Below are 18,576 nucleotides of genomic sequence, written 5' to 3' on the forward strand. Positions count from 1 at the left end.
TGGGCGGATATGGGTAAATTTAGCTAAATGAGTTGGTTTGCCACCTATAGATATGGATATCTTAAATTTTTGCTTGCAAAAATGAATTTAAATGAGTTTACAAAAAGTTAAAATAAATGGGTCATAAATGGGTAATTGAGTTACTCAATTCATTTTTTGACTTACCCATTTATACTCATCTAATTAAATGGGTATAAATAGGTTGATTTACTTATACCCATTACCCATTTTACCCAATCTAAACCCGCCCAAATCACCTATTTTGACACCTTTACTTTGAATAGCCAACTATTCATAAAAAATTTTCTAATGTGATCCAAAAAAGAATGGAACCCAAATTAAAAGAAAACAGTTGCTAACTACTAAGAAATGAAAAATAAAACAATAAAATTGATAAATCCTCTCTCTCTTCTTCCTATGACTTGTTTCAAAAGCAATCACCACGTTCTTTGAACCTTTTTTTTTTTCCATAAAACAAGTATCTATAACATTGAAATACACAATTTGGTGCAAGAATGTATAACTTAGCTATACTTTTATGATCTTTTAAGCATAATACATTAAAATTTTATTTTTAATTTCATATAAGTGTCTTTGTTGAATTCTTAATTCTGATTTCCAAATGGGGGCCTATCCAAGAAATATAAAAATTCAATGATTAGAGGTGAATTTAGAATCAATATATTTTTTTAATAAAAAAGGAGTTTAACTATTTGCACACTGAGATAGGAAAAAGTTTACTAGAATAGGAATTGTATAATAGTTATGACTCAAGAAACTACATCTTCGAGCGAAATACCAGTATTATCATTGGTGATGACATATGATTAAAGTTTTGATTACACTAAACGGTAACCAACAGAGAAAATGAAAGAATTGTTGGAAAAAGGATTAGTAATTAATGTGTTTTTTGAGAATTACATGAACAATTTGGTTGCAATTGACTTGTAAAAAATACTTAATTAATTAAAAAATTTGGCTATTTAAAGCAATGTACCGATTTATGTATGCTACAGGGTTAGTTTTATTGTCTACACAAACCGGAACCATATGGGAGAAACATTTATCGCGAGTCAAAAGGGTTTGACTGTAATTTGCTCACAAGCCACAACATTATATACATAGAAATGCCGCTAAACAATAAGACAATAAGTAGACGGTCCCAGATGGTACGAGTCGTTTCCCATAGGCCCAGAAGAGAAAATCAACCAGATCGAAATTTCTCTTGCACGTTGAATTTCCAATTTGGTTCCGGAGTTCTGCTTAATCCAATTTGGTTCCGGAGTTCCGCTTAATATATTACTTTTGAGTGTTTTACGATATTCAGGTTTTAAATTCTTCAGCTGACTTGTTAGACCACACAAATCATGACAACTTCTCCTCCTCCTCCTCGTCCTCTGTCTAGATGCAATGCCCTCGAGCTTTCCACCGTCACCAAAAGAGGAAAGGTTTGGAATTTATCCATCTATCTGCTGTTAAAATTTGTTCTCCTAAGCCTTTTAGAAGCTTGTAATATATATATATATATATATATATATATATATATATTTACCGAGCACCGAATATGTTTTTTTCCTATTCCACTGGTTCTTGGGTAGGGGTGTTTCTGATAAATTTTGAGAAATCCATGTTCATCCAGGATAGATTTGTTATCTTTGTTTGGTTGTTAGAAGTTTTAGTCATCGAGTATAACTAGCCCCTACACTCCATCTCTTGATTATTTTTGAATCATCTGGATTACGATCAACGGCAATTTATACAACCTTCCATTGATCTCTTCTTCCATATTTGCTCTTTATATTTACTGTTTTTTTATTTTTTGGTAATGCGATATATGTTTTTTCATTATTTGTTCTATTTGCTATTCAAAAGGCCACCAAAATTTTTTTTTTTTTTAAATCCGACTGAAAATGAAAAATTTTCGGACTAAAGGCTTAGTTAGCATTCTGAAGATAGCTTAATTGTTTTAGGATGGCTGGATTGAAGCTAGGAACTTTCTCGTCTCAGAATGAAAAACTTGGGCTGAAGTAGAGGCGTTAGCATTAGCTTACCATGTTTTTGTTTGAAATAGGGCAGAAGCGTTCTGTTTGTTGCAGTCTGAATATCAAGTAAAGTTTTGATTTTTACTCATCTGAATTTGCTGTTGTATGATTTTCATGTGAAGAGCTCTGTTTGTTGCAGTCTGAATATCAAGTAAAATTTTGATTTTTACTCATCTGAATTTGCTGTTGTATGATTTTCATGTGAAGAAACACGGTTTGGTGGCATACGGGATGGATAGATTGCCGGATGAGATCCTGATTGTCATTCTGTCCTGTTTGAATCTCAAGGAAGCAGTGAGGACCAGCATCATTTCACGCAGGTGGAGATATTTATGGCGGTTTACTTCTTGCAGTCTCGAATTTCTTAACCAATGGGATGGAAACCCGGGTACCTGGGTAGAACCAACTGTTTTTCTAAGCTGGGTGGATCAAGTTGTCAAATTGCATCAGGGGCCATCTGTAGATAAGTTTATTGTACACTGCCAAGGAATAACTGATGAGAGTCCTAACCGTATTTGTGATTGGATTCGTTTCGCAATGGAAAAGGAAGTAAAGGTTTTTGACTTGGACATATCATGTCATGATTTTCCTGACCTCAACAAGTTTTTGTCGATTTCAAGGGAAGTGAAGCCTAGCGTGGATCGAATTGGTCTCACCTCGTTGACATCCTTGAGACTGGTCGATGTGAACGTCAAGGATGAGATGATTGAGTATCTTTTATCCAGTTGTCGACATCTTGAACATCTCTGTATAAAGTTTGATAATTATATGAAGAAACTGAATGTTCTTAGTTCATCTTTAAAGTCCTTGAGTATATTCTATTGCACAAAATTGAAAAGTTTGACAATTTCTGCTGCAAATCTTCTGTCTTTTGTGTACGGGGAAGCATCTATGTCACCTGTATTGAAACTTCAACTTCAGAATGTTCCTCTCCTATCAGAGCTTCAGTTGAAGGGACCGCATTGTGGATCATTTTTATTTGAGCCTTCGGAGCATTCAAAATACAGTCATCAGTTGCAGAGGCTTGTCTTGAATGTGCCCATGCTGGTTAGGAAATGACTAGCCTTTTCCATTGTTTACTTATCTTGTCTATTGCTGCTCATGATAATTGTTGTTAACTGTTCAATGTAAAACATCTTACTAGGACGTTGTTTCTGCACCGAGGCATGATCATTCTTTATTTGGACTTCCTCAATTGCAATGTCTCAAACAGCTGGATTTGATCCTTCATGCAAGGGCTGGTGAAAGCTTTCTCTTCTTTGTCTTGTTGACAACAGCATGCCCTTTCTTGTCTAGTTTGGGTGTCATGGTTAGTATTTCATTTGCAGCTTGAATCATCTCAAACATATGAGCTCTAGCTAAGATCATTTGTTCTTTCAATTGTCACATCCGCTTCTTAACTTCTTTGCGCTTGTTTTGTAGTTATTAATTAATTTTTTGTCAGGGCAAATTAAAATTTTAAGTGGACAGGTTTCTGTTGTGTGTATGCAAAGCGTGTGTTCTTTTTTTCATTTTCTCTTATTGAAGAGAATTACTTCTCTTGCGGTGCAACAGTTGACACAAAATTTGGTACAATTATTGACCTAAATTAGTTGATGTGATTGTTTTACATTTGTGCGCGCGTGCGTGTGGAACAACAAGAGGAGGAAAAGTAAAGTTCTTAGTTTTAATTTAATGCTAACGCTTTCCTGCCAACCTAAAGTTGAAGGAAAAAAAGGACGAACCTCAGGCAAGGGTAACGTAATTTATTGTTTTTATAAATGCCAAACAATAGGCGTGAATATTTAAGCCATCATCTGCATAACCCCTTGGTTGGAATATATAGGTAATGGCGTCCCTTGTAATAGTTAAAAATTGTTATGGCCTTTGGGTTCCCAAAGCCTGACCTAGTATCGAAAAGTATTATTTGATGGGATTTATCAAAATACCAAATAGGATATGTTTACCTAACTGTTTTGCCATCTCAATGTTATTACCCAGCCTGAATTTTTTTGGAGCTTTATCTCACATACATAGGCCGGTTGTAGGGAAACTGATCTGTCTTACCACTGTTATTCTTTTAGTTGCATGTGATTTTGTACATACTTTTAAGTTGAACAGATAGTGTGAAAAACTTTCCAGAACAAATGCTGAAAACATGGAGAAAGTAATTGTTTATTACAGCAGGCAATATTCTCTTGGAGATTAAAGAGAATAGCTAAGATAAGAGCTGTTTGCTTTCTTGTAGATTGGACTCTTGTTTGATGGGTGTTTGGTGGGCTATCTGTTATAGCATGGTTTCGTTTTTCTTTCTGGATAGGTTTGAGGGGCTTTGCACATATTATTCTACCTACTAGTTCCAAGTTAGCCTTTCACATGTTGCCCCTACAATGTCAAGAAATGTTCAATCTTTTGAGACTATCATGTGCAGTAGTCCAAATGTCTAAAACATATTTCTCCTTTCCACCTGAATTGACAGAAACCTGTGAATGAGTTAAGCGGATATCTTTGAACTCGATCAATAATCCTCCAATGCTTGTTTTACAGGCTCCACTAGTTCTATTAGATATTTTGAGCTGTGATAATGCCCCTAAGGGATCTCAGTTGCAACTTTAGAATTTGACTCCAGTATGAGCTGTTGCGTATCATACTGATTGGAGTAAGTTTGATGCCCAAAAGAGTGGCTATCAAACTGTTGGAAGTTCTTACTTTCTCTAGATAACCTAGTTATTGATTTGAGTGACGCTTTTTACTGTAACTATAGCTAGTATGATTGATGGGAATAATCTTTGTGATTGCTGTAACTATTACCAAGGTGGCTTTACATTTTTTATGTAGTTACAGATTCACACGATGCTTAGATTTTTTGCCGCATTAGTCATATAGAGAATGACATGCATAGGAAGTTTTTTGGTCTAGGATTTCTTTTGGCTACAGTCAGTGTCCAGTTTTATGCTGCTTGCAGGTGGAGATTTCATTTAATTATGACTTATTTTTGTCCATGAAACTAGTATATAGAATTCGAACTGCAGCATAAGTCTCTTGTTGCCTGAAATTTGTTTAGCAATCATTTGGCATTTGCTTGATGCTTGCAAAGCATACTTGTCCCTCGTCTACCAAATATAGCAAAAGGTGGTGATAAATGTCAGATGTACCAAGGAGTTCGAGTTGGTGGTTCTGTTTATCTTTCTGATAGATTATAAACAATCCATGACTTGCCAATGTAAAATATGGTCTTGTCAGATGTAACTTCCAATTACGTTTAGCGCGAGCACAAAGTATAAAACAGATAATAAAATGATCACCTTCCTTCCTGGTTTTGCGTTTGTTATTTACTTTATTTCATTCTTATTGTTTATCTTCTCTGGTCTACTAAATGGTTCCTTGTTTGTGGCAGATGTTCTATGACTCGCTGGCTTCTAAAGAGGTACCAGAGCTTCCACCATGTGCATCTTGGGGATAAAAACTACCAGAAGCAGCCTATATTACTCTCCAATTACAATTCCTTTTTTGATCAAGTCATGCTTCCTAATTATCGTTTCCCTTCTCTCAGGCGATTGCCACTGGTCTTCGTCGCTACAATCGTGCAAAGGCAGATCTTACTGCTCATGGCCATCCATGTCTTAAAGTGATCAAGTTGATTAATTTTGCTGGTTACAGGAGCGATTTTAGGTTTGCATTGGCATTACTGCAAATTGCTAAGTCACTCGAGAAGATAATTATCAAGCCTGGCCCTGGATTTCTTGGAGCTGAGAGGATTACAACAGTAAGAGAACGGGCAAAACAGCTCGAAGCAAACTTACCACCAGGAGCTGAACTGCTGATAGTTTCAGATCTGCAAATAGGTTCAGATCTGCGAACTTACCACGAGGAGCTGAACTGCTGATAGTTTCAGATCTGCAAATAGGTTCAGATCTGCGAACACTATGAGTCGCAAATTTATAGTCGGTTGTAATTTATACGATTGAAAAAGTAGTCACTAAAATTTGGACCAGTAACCAGGAATTTCTTTTTATCATGAGAAGGGTTTGGTTTCGAAATCTTTTTCTCACACTTCTTCCTGTGCTCTTCATCAGTGCATCCAAAATCATACATCATGATGAAAAAGTATGCACATGCGAACCCTGCTCCTGTTCTTTTTGGGTACACCCCAGAGAATTGTGGTCATTATTTTTCTGCACCAGCCCTGAAGAAATCGGTCTCTATCACCATTCGTAATTTTTTTTTACTTTTTATATTTTGGAATTCATCACCATCAGTTTCTGCTTTTTTTGTTCCCCCTCTTTTTAAAGCTACCATCACCATCAGTTAGAAACGAGGAATTATCCACCTTTGTTTAATTGCTGATCGAGTCTGGCTTTGACAAAGAGAAAATAAAGAAAAACACTTGCAGCGACAAGCACTAATCCTTTATGGAAGCAATGCAATATCATTATTCATTAGGAAACGAATGATTATTTGAGCATACCTTGCTTGATCATTGAAGCAGGCAAAATTAATTAGCTTTCTTTTACCTTTCTTTTTTATTTGAGCAAATTGCGTGAAATGTGACTAATCTATTGCAATATGCCGCTTTTGGTCACTAAACTTTTTTATTAGTCAAAAAATGCTACTGAACTAGTAAATTTATACCGTTTATTTATGCTGTTAGGAGAGACGGCATAAATAGAATCTCCCGAGTCAACTCATAGTCTACAACCCAATTCGAAAACATGTTGGTCTTGAAAGCCATCGATCCTTTCAAATCTGAATAGAATCTCCCAAGCCAACTCATAGCCTACAACCCAATTCAAGAACCTTCTTTCCTTCAATGAGCTGCTGATCTTGTCTGCTCCAACATTTGGCTAAAGCTTAGTGCGCTCTAGAATAATTTGCTTGAACTTCTTTATTCTTGAAGTCCTTATCCCTAATTAATTAATGAATGGACGACAAAATAGAATCTTTGTTCTGTGATTTTGTGGTATTTTCTTCAAAACCAAATGTAGTTCTCTGATTCCTTTATTTAATCCTTTTTCCTTTTGTTCTCTTCAAAATAGAAATGGTTCCCTTGCTAGTTCTTTATACGTCAGTAAACAGCCAATTATTGTGCACTTACACATTGATGCAAAACTAGTCGTGGCTTTTGCAACATTTTGAAATGGATCTATCATCGGAGTTTGCTTTCACAAAACTAGAAAAGATGGTTTTGTCCAATTTCAACTGTTAAATCTAATGAAACTTCCCTAAAGACGACATAAATTTGATGCTATTCTAGTTAGGTCAGTTAGGTTTAATGCCTCGAATGCACGAAAGAGCCGTTTGAGGTGTTCAATTCTGTCGATTCGATTCATACATTTTCCAATTCAAATCAAGGTGCAAGGAGATCACTGAACATATTTTAACCACAGGGAGTAGTATAACTTTTACGTAAAACATAGGGGTTTACAAGATTTTACCTTTTTCTATACAGTTATTCTTGCCTTACAAATGATAAGCTATGTAAAATGATGCGTGTAAAATCATAATTTGCATGCATAATCTAAAATCCATCAAGTTTTGTATGTGCAGAGGCCCCGTCCCGGGCCCAGACACGTGGCAGTCCGGGAAGGCCAGAGTTGAGCTTGGACCCCAGGCCCATGGAACCATCTTGGGCCACACCGTCGCTAGGGCTCCGAAGGGCTCCAGAGAACAATCCCGCAGAGGGCAGGGAGAATCCCCCTCAGCACGGGATTGATACTATTCCGGGCAGATCCCGAAACATACGGAGGTCGGACTCTCGGGTAGGTATAAATGGTAACGCACACCAACTGTACAAGGTACGCTCACTATTGACAAATTACTCTCGACTGTTTTACTTCTCGTGAATTCCACTCAACGGAAGACTGACTTGACCGTCGGAGTGCCCCCGGAGATAACCTCGGGGCTCCCCTGTTAGTCACCTTAGAGACATTTTCTTGTTTGTTTTGCAAGATTTGGACACGCTCTTCTCATCAGCACGCCGAGCTCAATAGGTCAGTTCGGTCCGGAGAAACTCAGCGCTTCGTCAGTTGGCGCCGTCTGTGGGAACGAAAGGTAAGTGTAGTTGTGTTGATGGCGAGAACGCGTTCCAAGCGAACCATAGAGAACACCGATCCCGGAGCCGGCGAGGGGTCCCGGCGAAGGGAGACCGAAGCGGCTCGGGACGCTGGGGGCTCAGCCCTTTCGGGGAAACGGAAACAGCAGATCCTCCAATTCGTGACGGAGAACCTCCCCATGTTGGAAGACATGATCCGCCAGGCGAAGGAGGGGGTGGAGCTGGGGGCGCACAAACCTCCAAGGCGAAGGAGAAGGAGAAGGAATCACCCCTCATTCCCTCAGAGGATGAGTCACGGGACCAGCCCCCAAGAATGAAACGACCACGGACTCCCCCTCGACCACGAGCGTCGGTGGTCGGAGATAGCGAGAGGTATTCCCGCGACCGGTCCGCTGGGAGCCGACGGAGAAATCCTTCCCAGTGGAAGCCCGCGCGGAACAAGCCTGAACGCTCCGCTGACCGATCTGTCAAGAGCCAACCGCGCAACCTTCCCTAGTGGAAGCCTGTCCGAGATAAACTCGAGCAGATCTTGCGGTCGCAATTGTACAAGAACAATTACACAGTCTCGCCCTTTACCCGAGAGATAGAGAACTACCCGCTACCCCGGAGATTCAAGATCCCGAACATTGAGCTGTATGACGCTTTGGCCGATCCGGAAGACCATCTCTCGATCTTCCTGACGCACATGCGTCTGCAAACAGCTGCGGATAAAATCCGTTGCAAGACCTTCCCAATGTTTCTGAAGGAGAGGGCCCGGTTCTGGTTCCAGGGCCTGGTACCAGGGTCCATCCGAAGTTTCCCTAAACTGGTTAGGCAGTTCGTCGCCCAGTTCGTCTTTTCGAAGACTTATTCGAAGAATGCTGCTCACTGATGGCAATCAAGCAGAAACCGGACGAATCACTGAGAAGTTTCATGGCCCGTTTCAACACGGAGAGCCTACAGATCAGGGACAATGATAAAAAGGTGGTAATGGCCGCTTTCATGAACGGGTTCAGGGCAGAAGAGCTCTTCTGCAAGCTGGTCGAGAAGCCTCCCAGAGACCTGGAGAAGCTCTTGATTAGGGCGCACGCAGCCGCTAACGCAGAGGAGGCGGCACGCCTGAAGAGGGAGTCGGATCGGGAGCTTGGAGATCGAAGAGGACGGGGAAGCCACCCTGAAAGTAAGGATGGCCCGGTCAAGAAGAACGTTTTTGACCGACTCTCAAAGGAGAAAGCCCCCGCTCAACCGCCGCTTCCGGAAAAAGGGTACACCCTCCTGACTCGACCCAGAGCCCAAATCCTGACCGTTATGGAGGCGGAGGGTCTGGGGGAACGACCGCCTAAGATGGGGATACCCCGAAACAAGAGAAATCAGGACCGGTATTGTGCCTTTCACCGTGACGTCTGGCATGACACGGAGGGGTGCTAGTCCTGCGGAAAAAGATCGAGGACCTGATCCAACGCGACTTCCTGGGACGATTTGTGTGGCAAGACCGACCAGGCCACGAGCCAGGACGGACCTACGGCGGAGATAGGGGCGAGGGCCAGCGTCGCGACTGTCCTGAGCGGCGTGACATTTCTTGAGGCCGCTCCCCCGACCAGGACACCCGGAACTTGGCAGGGGTGATTAACACCATCGCTGGGGGTCCTACGGGGGGGACAGCAATGCGGCTCAGAAGAATAGGCGGCCTCCCCCAGAGGGGGATGATTCCTTGAAGCGCCTGCGCGTGGACGAAGAAATTACCTTCGGACCGAGGGATGCGGTTCCCCTGACGTCAGGAAATCATGAGGCCATTGTAATAGATGTCGTAACCAATAATTATCGGGTGAAAAAAGTGTACGTCGACCAAGGAAGTGCAGTGGACATCCTGTTCTATCGGGTGTTCAAGGAGTTCGGCTTGGAAGACGGACAGTTGATCCCGGTTAGGACACCTCTGGTGGGCTTCACCGGGCCACCCATCAACCCGGAGGGGATGATCACCCTGACGGTTATGATAGGGTAGGCGCCCAAATGCCGAACCATCCCCGTCAATTTCGTGGTGGTCAAACAACAATTCCCGTACAATATATTCTTGGGTCGACCCGCCTTGAACGCCCTCCGAGCTATTCCTTCTTCGCTCCACCTCAGCGTCAAATTCTCCACACCGGGAGGAATAGCTGAGGTACACAGAGATCCAGAAGTGGCCCGAGTTTGCTACTTGGCCATGCTCCGGGGGCAAGAGAAGGTGATCGCTCAGACAACCAGCTTGGAGCCCTACATCCCGGGGGAGGAGGTCAGACAGTTGGGTACCCACGAGGAGTTCCCCTTGAGAGAGGACATGCCCGACCGGGTCCTCCGCATCGGTGTGTCGCTACCTTCCGAGGAGAAGGAGGGTTTGAAGGCCCTACTAAGGGAGTATTCCCGGGTCTTTGCGTGGACGGTTGAGAACATGCCCGGAATTCCGACTGACCTGGCCGTCCACCACCTCAACGTAGATCCCCGCTTCAAGTCGGTGAAACAGAAGAAGAGGAGTTTCTTCCCAAAGAGGAATGAGGTGATCAAGAAAGATGTCGGCCAGCTGCTGGAATCCAAGATCATCCTGGAGGTATATTACCCGACCTGGCTAGCCAACCCGGTTCTGGTGAAGAAGGAGGACAAATTTTGGAGGATGTGCGTGGATTTCACAGATCTCAATAAATCCTGTCCAAAGGACTGCTTTCCTTTGCCGAGAATTGACAGGTTAGTAGACTTTACTGTGGGTTTTGACGTTTTGTATTTCTTGGATGCTTTCAAGAGATACCATCAGATAGAGATGGCTGAAAAAGACCAGGAAAAGACTTCTTTCATCACTGAGGAGGGGACTTACTGCTATCGGACAATGCCGTTTGGGCTAAAAAACGCTGGAGCTACCTACCAGCGCCTGGTCAACAAATTGTTCCAGAATTAGATCGGCAGGAATATGGAGGTCTACGTGGACGATATACTTGTCAGGAGCCGAACTGACCGGCAGCTCGTTCCCGACTTGAGCGAAATCTTGAACATCCTGTGGGAGAGCCGGATGCGGCTGAACCCGAAGAAATGCACCTTCGGGGTTAGGTCGGGAAGGTTCTTAGGTTTCCTGGTCTCCCGAGAGGGGATCCGGACCAACCCGGATAAGCTCCAGGCCATCATAGGTATGGCCCTTTCGAGGAACATAAAGGAGGTCCAGCAGCTCACGGGAAGGATGGCCGCCCTGAATAAATTCCTCTCGCGTTCCGCGGTGAGGGGGCTACCCTTCTTTAGAATCTTGAAAGCGTTTAAGGACTTTCAATGGATTGAGAAATGTCAGAAAGCCTTCACCAACCTGAAAACATATCTGGCTGAGTTGCCCACTTTGACCGCCCTGGAGTAGGGAGAAACCCTGTTCCTATACTTGTCCGCTTGCAACGAGACCGTTAGCGCGATTTTGGTGCGAGAAGGCGAGGGGGCTCAGAGACAAATATATTATGTCAGCCGTGCTTTACAAGGGCCGAAAACGCGGTACACACCGGCAGAAAAATTGGTCCTTGCCCTGGTGCACGCCGCCCGAAAATTTCGACCTTACTTTCAGGCCCACAACATTGTTGTCATGATTGATCAGCCCTTACGACAGATACTCACAAAACCCGATGTCTCGGGCAGGATGACCAAATGGGCCGTCGAACTGGCCGAGCATGACATCGGCTATCAGTCTCGCACCGCCATCAAAGCTCAGGCCCTGACGGACTTCCTTGCTGAAGGGGCCAGTTTGTCCGTGGCCGAGTCAAGCTCTTTACCCAAGGAGGTACGGTCGGAAGAGCCGTGGGTACTGTTTGTGGATGGGGCCTCGAACAAGGAAGGGAGCGGAGCCGGCCTGCTGCTCACCTCGCCCACCGGGGAAGAGCTGACCTATGCGCTCAAATTTGACTTCCTGGCATCCAACAATGAGGCGGAGTATAAGGTCCTATTGACTGGATTGCGGATAGCCCACCAGATGGGTATAACTGCGATCAAAGTCTGGAGTGACTCCCAACTCGTAGTCCACCAAGTTCGCGGGGAGTACGAGACCAAGGAGGACGTCATGAAAAAATACTTGGCTAAGGCGCGAGAGGCGATAACGCTGTTTGATGTTTTTGAAATTGAGCAGGTGCCGAGATCACAGAACAAGCACGCGGACGCTCTGTCAAAACTGGCATCCTCCTCGTTTGCTCACCTAAACAAGGAGGTCTTGGTGGAGGTAGTCAAGCAAAAAAGTATCGACCAGGTCCAAATCTTGGCTATAGACAGCCCGGCCTCTTGGATGACTCCCCTCGTGAATTTTCTCAACTCGGGTGTCCTAATCGAGGACAAAATCGAGACCCGCCGACTCCAACTTAGAGCTGCCAAGTACGCCTACTATGGGGGGACCCTCTACAGGAGGTCGTATCTGTCTCCCTAGCTAAAGTGCATAACTCTCGAGGAAGGCGACTATGTCCTTCGAGAAGTTCATGAAAACTTATACACGGCGCATGTGGGATTTCGGGTGTTGGCCAAAAAGTGCCTGTTCCTGGGCTACTATTGGCCCTCAGTGTTTCGGGATGCCGCGGCGCTAGTTCAGCAATGCCGAGCTTGTCAGGGTGCACGCCCCGCTGCGTCACCAACCAACTCAGGAGATTGTCCCCATCCACAGTTCTTGGCCTTTTGCCCAGTGGGAAATAGACCTTCTGGGGCCTTTTTCTCGAGTTTTCGGGAGATACGAACACCTCGTGGTGGCCATCGACTACTTCACAAAGTGGATGAAAGCGGAACCTCTGGCCACTATATCTGGAAAAGCAGTTCAGAAATTCTTCTGGAAAAATATAGTTTGCCGCTTCGAGATTCTGCATGTCTTGATATCTGACAATGGGTGACAGTTCGCTGAAAATCCCTTCAAGGACTGGTGCGCGGAGCTCGGGATCAACCAACACTTCACTTCGGTCGGTCATCCCCAGGCTAACGGCCAAGTGGAGAACGTTAATCGAACCATTCTGCAAGGACTGAAGACTAGGTTGGAACTGACCCAGTCTAACTGGCTAGAGGAATTTCCTAGTGTTCTCTGGGCTTACCGAACTACGCCGAGGACAGCCACTCATGAGACCTCTTTCTCCCTGACTTATGGGGCAGAAGCGGTGGTACCAGCAGAGATCGGCCTCCCATCGCCTCGGATACAGAATTTCATTGCGGCAACCAATGAAGAAGAACTGAGGTGTAACTTGGACATGCTGGAAGCCAAGCGCGAGAAAGCGGCGATACGGATGGCTAAGTACAAAAGTCAACTTGCCCGCTATCATAACGAGAAGATGAGGAATACGCAGTACTAGTCGGGAGACCTCGTTTTAAGAAAGAACTCTGTCAGTCGAACTCATAGTTCCAACAAGCTTGATCCAAATTGGGAGGGGCCGTACAAAGTCCTGGAGACGAGCTGAGTTGGGTACTGCAAGTTTGCGAAATCAGATGGAATAGAGGTACCCCGCACTTGGCACTTTTCGAACTTGCGATTGTTCATAGGCTAGATTGGTCCAAGATATCTTACTGTCTGTTCTTCGGAATCCACTTTCGGGTCAAACTAAATAAATGTTCGATTTCGAACCTTCATTACAAAGTTTATCAATACCGTTTACCTTGAACTGTCACGCTATTTGCTTGTTAATTCTACACTAGCACACTTGGGCATGCTAAGTGTCCTAGTGGGAAGCGGGGGCAATGAATGGATGAAATGCCTTTAAATTTTGAGAGTTTGACGTTCGACCCAAGAGGTCGGCATAGTTTAAAGCTTTAAAGTCTGATGTTCGGCCCAGGAGGTCGGCACGCCGCTTCGGTTGTTAGAATTCGGTTGGTGAATTAGTTTAATAGTTTGTTAGTGCCCTAGTTTGCTGTCCTTGACAATTTGGTTGTTAGTTTAAAGTTTGATAGGTGCTCGACCCGAGAGGTCGGCACGCCGCTTTGGTGGATCAGTTTGATGTTCGACCCAGGAGGTCGGCATGCCGCTTCGATTGTTAGAGTTCGGCGCAAGGAAAAATTGGAAGCCAGAATTAGATAGTTTCATTCAGTATCATTTCATATGTACATTCAAAACCTACCTATTACAAAGCCTACCGAGCTATCAAAAAAAAAATAAAAAGAAGAAAAGCACAGCTTAACCCCTAAGCCATTGGCTCCTTCCCGGAAGCCCTGCCGGGAGCCTCGCCCTCTTCCAAGGGAATCTCCGTGAGCTCGGCTCCTACGTCACTCCTGCCAACCAGATCCTTTAGGGCATACCCCTTGCAATACCCGTCGAAGAGCCAGTCTAACTTCTCCTCGGCGGTAGGATTGTAGTCCTTGAATGTGGCCAAATCGAAGCCAGACAGATTGAGTTCCTTCACCTGGTCCAGGGCTCGCATGAAACCGACCTGAATGATGGGTTGGTTGAGGAGGGCGACGTCTTCGGCAAACTGTTCGGAGGAGATGAACTCCCGAATAGCCTTCCCGCGCTCCCGGTTGACGGTGCCGGATAGCTCGATGGCGTGGTTCACCCTCAACTTCTCTACGCCCGCTCTCTCTTGGTCCAACTCTGACCTGGTGGAGGCGAGTTGGACTTGAACCGCTTCCAACTCCTTCTCGACTTTACCCAACTTGGTCTTTAGGGAGTCTGTCTCCTTAAGGGCGCGAGCAAGCCTTTACTCAGTCTCCCGAGTCTTTTTCTGTAATTTTTCCAAGTCGGGAGACAGGTCGGAGAAGCGGGTCGCCAGGGTAGCCCCAGCGGCATTGGCCTGAGGAACGGAAAGGGAAATTAGCGTACTACGGGATCGAACCGGAAAGCAGAGACACAATTGGCCTAAGGGGTAGGGAGCTTACTTGGGCCTGGGCGATGTAGTACATGTCTTGGAGCTCGGACGGATTGGCCAGCTCCATCCACCTCTTGTCACGCGGGAGGACCGAGCCCACTACCAACCCGCGAGCCACCTCAGGAAACTAGGCTCGGTCGTTGATGAAAAGTCCCCACGACGGGCAGAAGCGCCGGGGATCGTGCATGGAGGGGGCCGGACCCGGCTTCACGGGGGCCACATGGCGGAAGTGTCACAGACTGGGGGTGGTGTCTCCTGTGCGTGCTCTTCCGCGGAGCCAACCCCCAGATAAACCGGACTTGCATTGGGGCACCCCCCGACGTTAGCAGGAGAGGAGGTTGTGCTGAAGTTGGCGTGAGCCTCTTCTCAAACTGGGGGGGCTCATCCCCTCGGTCCCTCTTCTGCCCGGTCATTTTCTTCTTGTTAGCGACCTGCTTGGTGGGGGACGAAGAGTGGGAGGCTTCCTTCGGGGGAGCCGAGCTGCCCCCAGGAGTCAGAGATGCCTCAGAGGCCTTCTTGGCAGCCTCTGGCTGCGGAGTGGGGGCGGCAACGTCGGAGGGCATGCCCAATAGCTTGGAGAGCCTCCTCACTGCAGCAAACACCACCAGGTTAGTAAAAAAAAAAAAGGGCAACGGATAACATGAGTACAGAGGCGGCATTACAGGTGTCGTAGTTGGTGGGGGAGGACACCACTCCTCCAGGGGACCCGGACAACGTCCCCATCAGCCCGACCACAGATATCTGCTCGGTGAAAAACCTGGTCGCGTGGAGTTTCACCGCAGAGCTCACCAGTTGACTGAGGGCCTCGATGTCCAAGTCCCCCGGATAGGGGTCGGAGTCGACCTCCCCAACCTTCCACACATTAGAAGGAAAATGTGTAAATTTAACAACGAAGAAGTCCGCCTTCCAGTTCTTTATGGAAGAGGGGACCCCAAAGAAAAGATCCTGGATGCTCTTCCCACCCCGAACTTTGTTAGTTGTTCGGCGGGAGAAATAGTACCACCCGGGAAGGGAGAGCTTAAGGGTGTAAGAGGCTCGGAAGAGAGAAAGAGAATAGGGGATGGAGCAGATGTGACAGTAGATCAGGAATCCAATGATGATCCTGATAGAGTTGGGATGGACCTGGGTGATTCTGAATCCCCAATAGCTCAGGATCTCGGATAGGGCTGGAGGAATGGGGAGTCGGAACCCTGCGACCAACTGCTCCCTGTAGATGGCTACGAAGCCGGAGAGAGGTCGGCTGGCTCGATCGTTGGGCCCGGCAGCCCTCGGCTCAAAGGTCAGAGGAATGGAAAAAGACCTTATCAGCTCGGCGACCTCCTCGGGCGAAAGGGTGGCCTCTTGCTGGTCAGGTTGGCCGTAGTCGAGTTTAGGATCATCCCCTTGTTCAGGAGTAGGGGTCCCATCGGAGGAATCCCTATCCTCACCTGCCCCTCCCTGGGTTCCGTCAGGGGAGTCATGTGGGGATTTGGGGGAAGGAACGGAAGTGGCCTGCTGCTCGATGAGAGCATTGTGCTCGGCCACCTCCTCCAGGGTACGGGTAGGAGGAGAATGGACAGATGGAGAACTCATAATGATTATGGGCTCGAGCAGGTTGGATGTGGAAGTTGGGGTTAGAAGATGAAGAAGAGGAAAGAGGAGGAGGCGAGGATGAAAATGAAGATGAAGGAGAGAGAGGAGGAGGCGAGAATGAAAATGAAGATGAAGAAGAAAGAGAAGGAGGGGAAGATGAAGATGAAAACGAAGAGGAGATAAGGATCCTAAGTGCTCTACGATGGGCAGGGACTCGAGATGCGGTGGAAGTGACGCCGGACTGATCCGACATAAAAAGCAAAGGGTGGCAAGGGGAAAAAGAGAGCAAAGGAGAAAAGAAAAGAACTTACTGGTGAATGGAATGGGAAAAGATGAAGGAACCGCCGGAATCTGGACACTGTGAGCCGGAAGTCTTGCCACTAGAACTTTCAGAAGTAAGAAAATACGCGAAGTAAGGAAAATGACAAATAGAGTCGGAAGAAATCTGGTAACCCCTATTCATAGGGAGTAAAATGGGGGGGGAAAACGGCTACTTGAAATTGAACCGCCTTCATGTGAACGCATTTAAAAGCAGTACGGAAACCAAAGAGACGCGACAATTGAAAGGATGCGAGCGCGACTTTTCAGGAGACAGCACTGTGCCGGAGGTGACCATGGCAGAGCAGGGCGATGCCGGTCTCCCACGTGGCAGGAGGCGTAGATTAGGTCTGTCTGGAAGCCCTACCTATTCTAGGGGGTTAGTGCAGAGGTCCCGTTCCGGGTCCAGACACGTGGCAGTTCGGGAAGGCCAGAGTTGGGTTTGGACCCCAAGCCTATGGGAACCATCCTGAGCCACACTGCCGCTAGGGCTTCGAAGGGCTCCAGAAAACAATCCCGCAGAGGGCGGGGAGAATCCCTCTTAGCGCGGGATTGATACTATTCCGGGCAAATCCCGAAACGTATGGAGGTTGGACTCTCGGGTAGGTATAAATGGTAACGCACACCAACTGTACAAGGTACGCTCACTATTGACAAATTACTCCCGACTGTTTTACTTTACGTGAATTCCACTCAACGGAAGATTGACTTGACCGTCGGAGTGCCCCCGGGGACAACCTCGGGGCTCCCCTGTTAGTCACCCTAGAGACCTTTTCTTGTTTGTTTTGCAAGGTTTGGACACGCTCTTCTCATCAGCACGCCAAGCTCAGTAGGTCAGCTCGGTCCGGGGAAGCTCAGCGCTTCGCCAGTATGCATATCCTAAAATCCACTAAATTCACAGTAACTAATTAATCAGTATGCTATTCCTAAAATCCACAGTAACTAATCAGTATGCTATTATTACTTCACCCGTTAACATGATGTGTAAATGAATTTTTTGATGATTGACATAATCAAAATAAACCCAAAGGCCAAACCATGTACTTTGACATTTGCTTCAGTTCTACCATTCCACACCTAATGCAGACAACGAGGCGTTCTGGCCTCAAGCCTCCTATAGAGCTTCAAAGTTTGGATCCAGAATTTATCGATCATTGGTGAAGTGTCGTAGCAACTAAAATTGACTTTGCAGTCTTAATTCAATGATTATTATCAATCGCCTGTATGTATGACTGTTAAACAAAATAGTTGAAAATATAAAAGTTGGTTGAAAAATACATCTATGATGCAAGTTGGGATAAAAAAAAAATACAAATCAAAACAAACCTATCACATTTGCACTTTATTTCAATCAAAAAAATATTTTTTTTATTAGAGGAAAAGTTTAGTTTGGGATATTTTAATCTTGAATTGTTACTGTGGATAAATTTTTATTTTATTTTATTTATTTTGAGGAAAATGTTGGACAATTTGCTTGAATGGGTCTTTACAATAAAATGTCAAGTTCACAAATGAAAACAAACTGCTAACCACTAAGATCGGCAATCACTCATAAAAGTTTATCAAAATTTCTCTTTTATTATGATTTTTTTTTTTTGGAACATACTTTACCAAGTTCCATTAAAACACGCTAAGGACACCAAATTCAGTGATTAAGGTTGAGATTTTAGGATGTAGAGTTCTTGAGTTCAAATCTCCTCCTCCGTTCTCTTTTCTTAAATCCCATAATTTCCTGCTTAAAAAAATTTTAAAAAAAGTTCAACTAAAACAAAAATGTTATTTCTTGTTAGTATTTCAAAACCACTATTGGAAAATG

General features: G+C 45.1%; 2 protein-coding genes across 3 annotated transcripts; both read left to right on the top strand.

The window, feature by feature from the left end:
• The first annotated feature begins 1,136 nt into the window (after positions 1–1,136).
• LOC113732245 (F-box/LRR-repeat protein At3g59200-like) lies at positions 1,137–6,061 on the top strand. Of its 2 annotated transcripts, none has more exons than XM_027257920.2 (5): positions 1,137–1,448; positions 2,250–3,089; positions 3,187–3,351; positions 5,419–5,448; positions 5,575–6,061. In XM_027257920.2, exons 1-5 carry the CDS (start codon positions 1,368–1,370, stop codon positions 5,905–5,907), a joined length of 1,449 nt encoding a protein of 482 aa, XP_027113721.1. In that variant the 5' UTR covers positions 1,137–1,367; the 3' UTR covers positions 5,908–6,061. The 2 variants fall into 2 exon arrangements, with proteins under 2 accessions (XP_027113721.1, XP_027113722.1); XM_027257921.2 differs by lacking the exon at positions 1,137–1,448 and adding an exon at positions 1,574–2,108.
• A 4,929-nt stretch (positions 6,062–10,990) lies between these two features.
• LOC140036193 (uncharacterized mitochondrial protein AtMg00860-like) lies at positions 10,991–11,422 on the top strand. Its single transcript, XM_072077498.1, has one exon. The coding sequence runs from the start codon at positions 10,991–10,993 to the stop codon at positions 11,420–11,422; it is 432 nt and encodes a 143-aa protein (XP_071933599.1).
• The last annotated feature ends 7,154 nt before the right edge of the window (positions 11,423–18,576 follow it).

Source organism: Coffea arabica, chromosome 2e (genome assembly GCF_036785885.1).
Source record: "Coffea arabica cultivar ET-39 chromosome 2e, Coffea Arabica ET-39 HiFi, whole genome shotgun sequence".
Classification (NCBI taxonomy): Eukaryota; Viridiplantae; Streptophyta; class Magnoliopsida; order Gentianales; family Rubiaceae; genus Coffea; species Coffea arabica.

Excerpts from the sequence above, each read along its gene's own strand:
- LOC113732245 (XM_027257920.2), top strand. The coding sequence starts at position 1,368 with ATGACAACTTCTCCTCCTCCTCCTCGTCCTCTGTCTAGATGCAATGCC. Across the intron at positions 1,449-2,249 it reads CCGTCACCAAAAGAGGAAAG|AAACACGGTTTGGTGGCATA; the intron begins GTTTGGAATTTA and ends TTTCATGTGAAG. Across the intron at positions 3,090-3,186 it reads TCTTGAATGTGCCCATGCTG|GACGTTGTTTCTGCACCGAG; the intron begins GTTAGGAAATGA and ends ACATCTTACTAG.
- LOC140036193 (XM_072077498.1), top strand. The coding sequence starts at position 10,991 with ATGGAGGTCTACGTGGACGATATACTTGTCAGGAGCCGAACTGACCGG.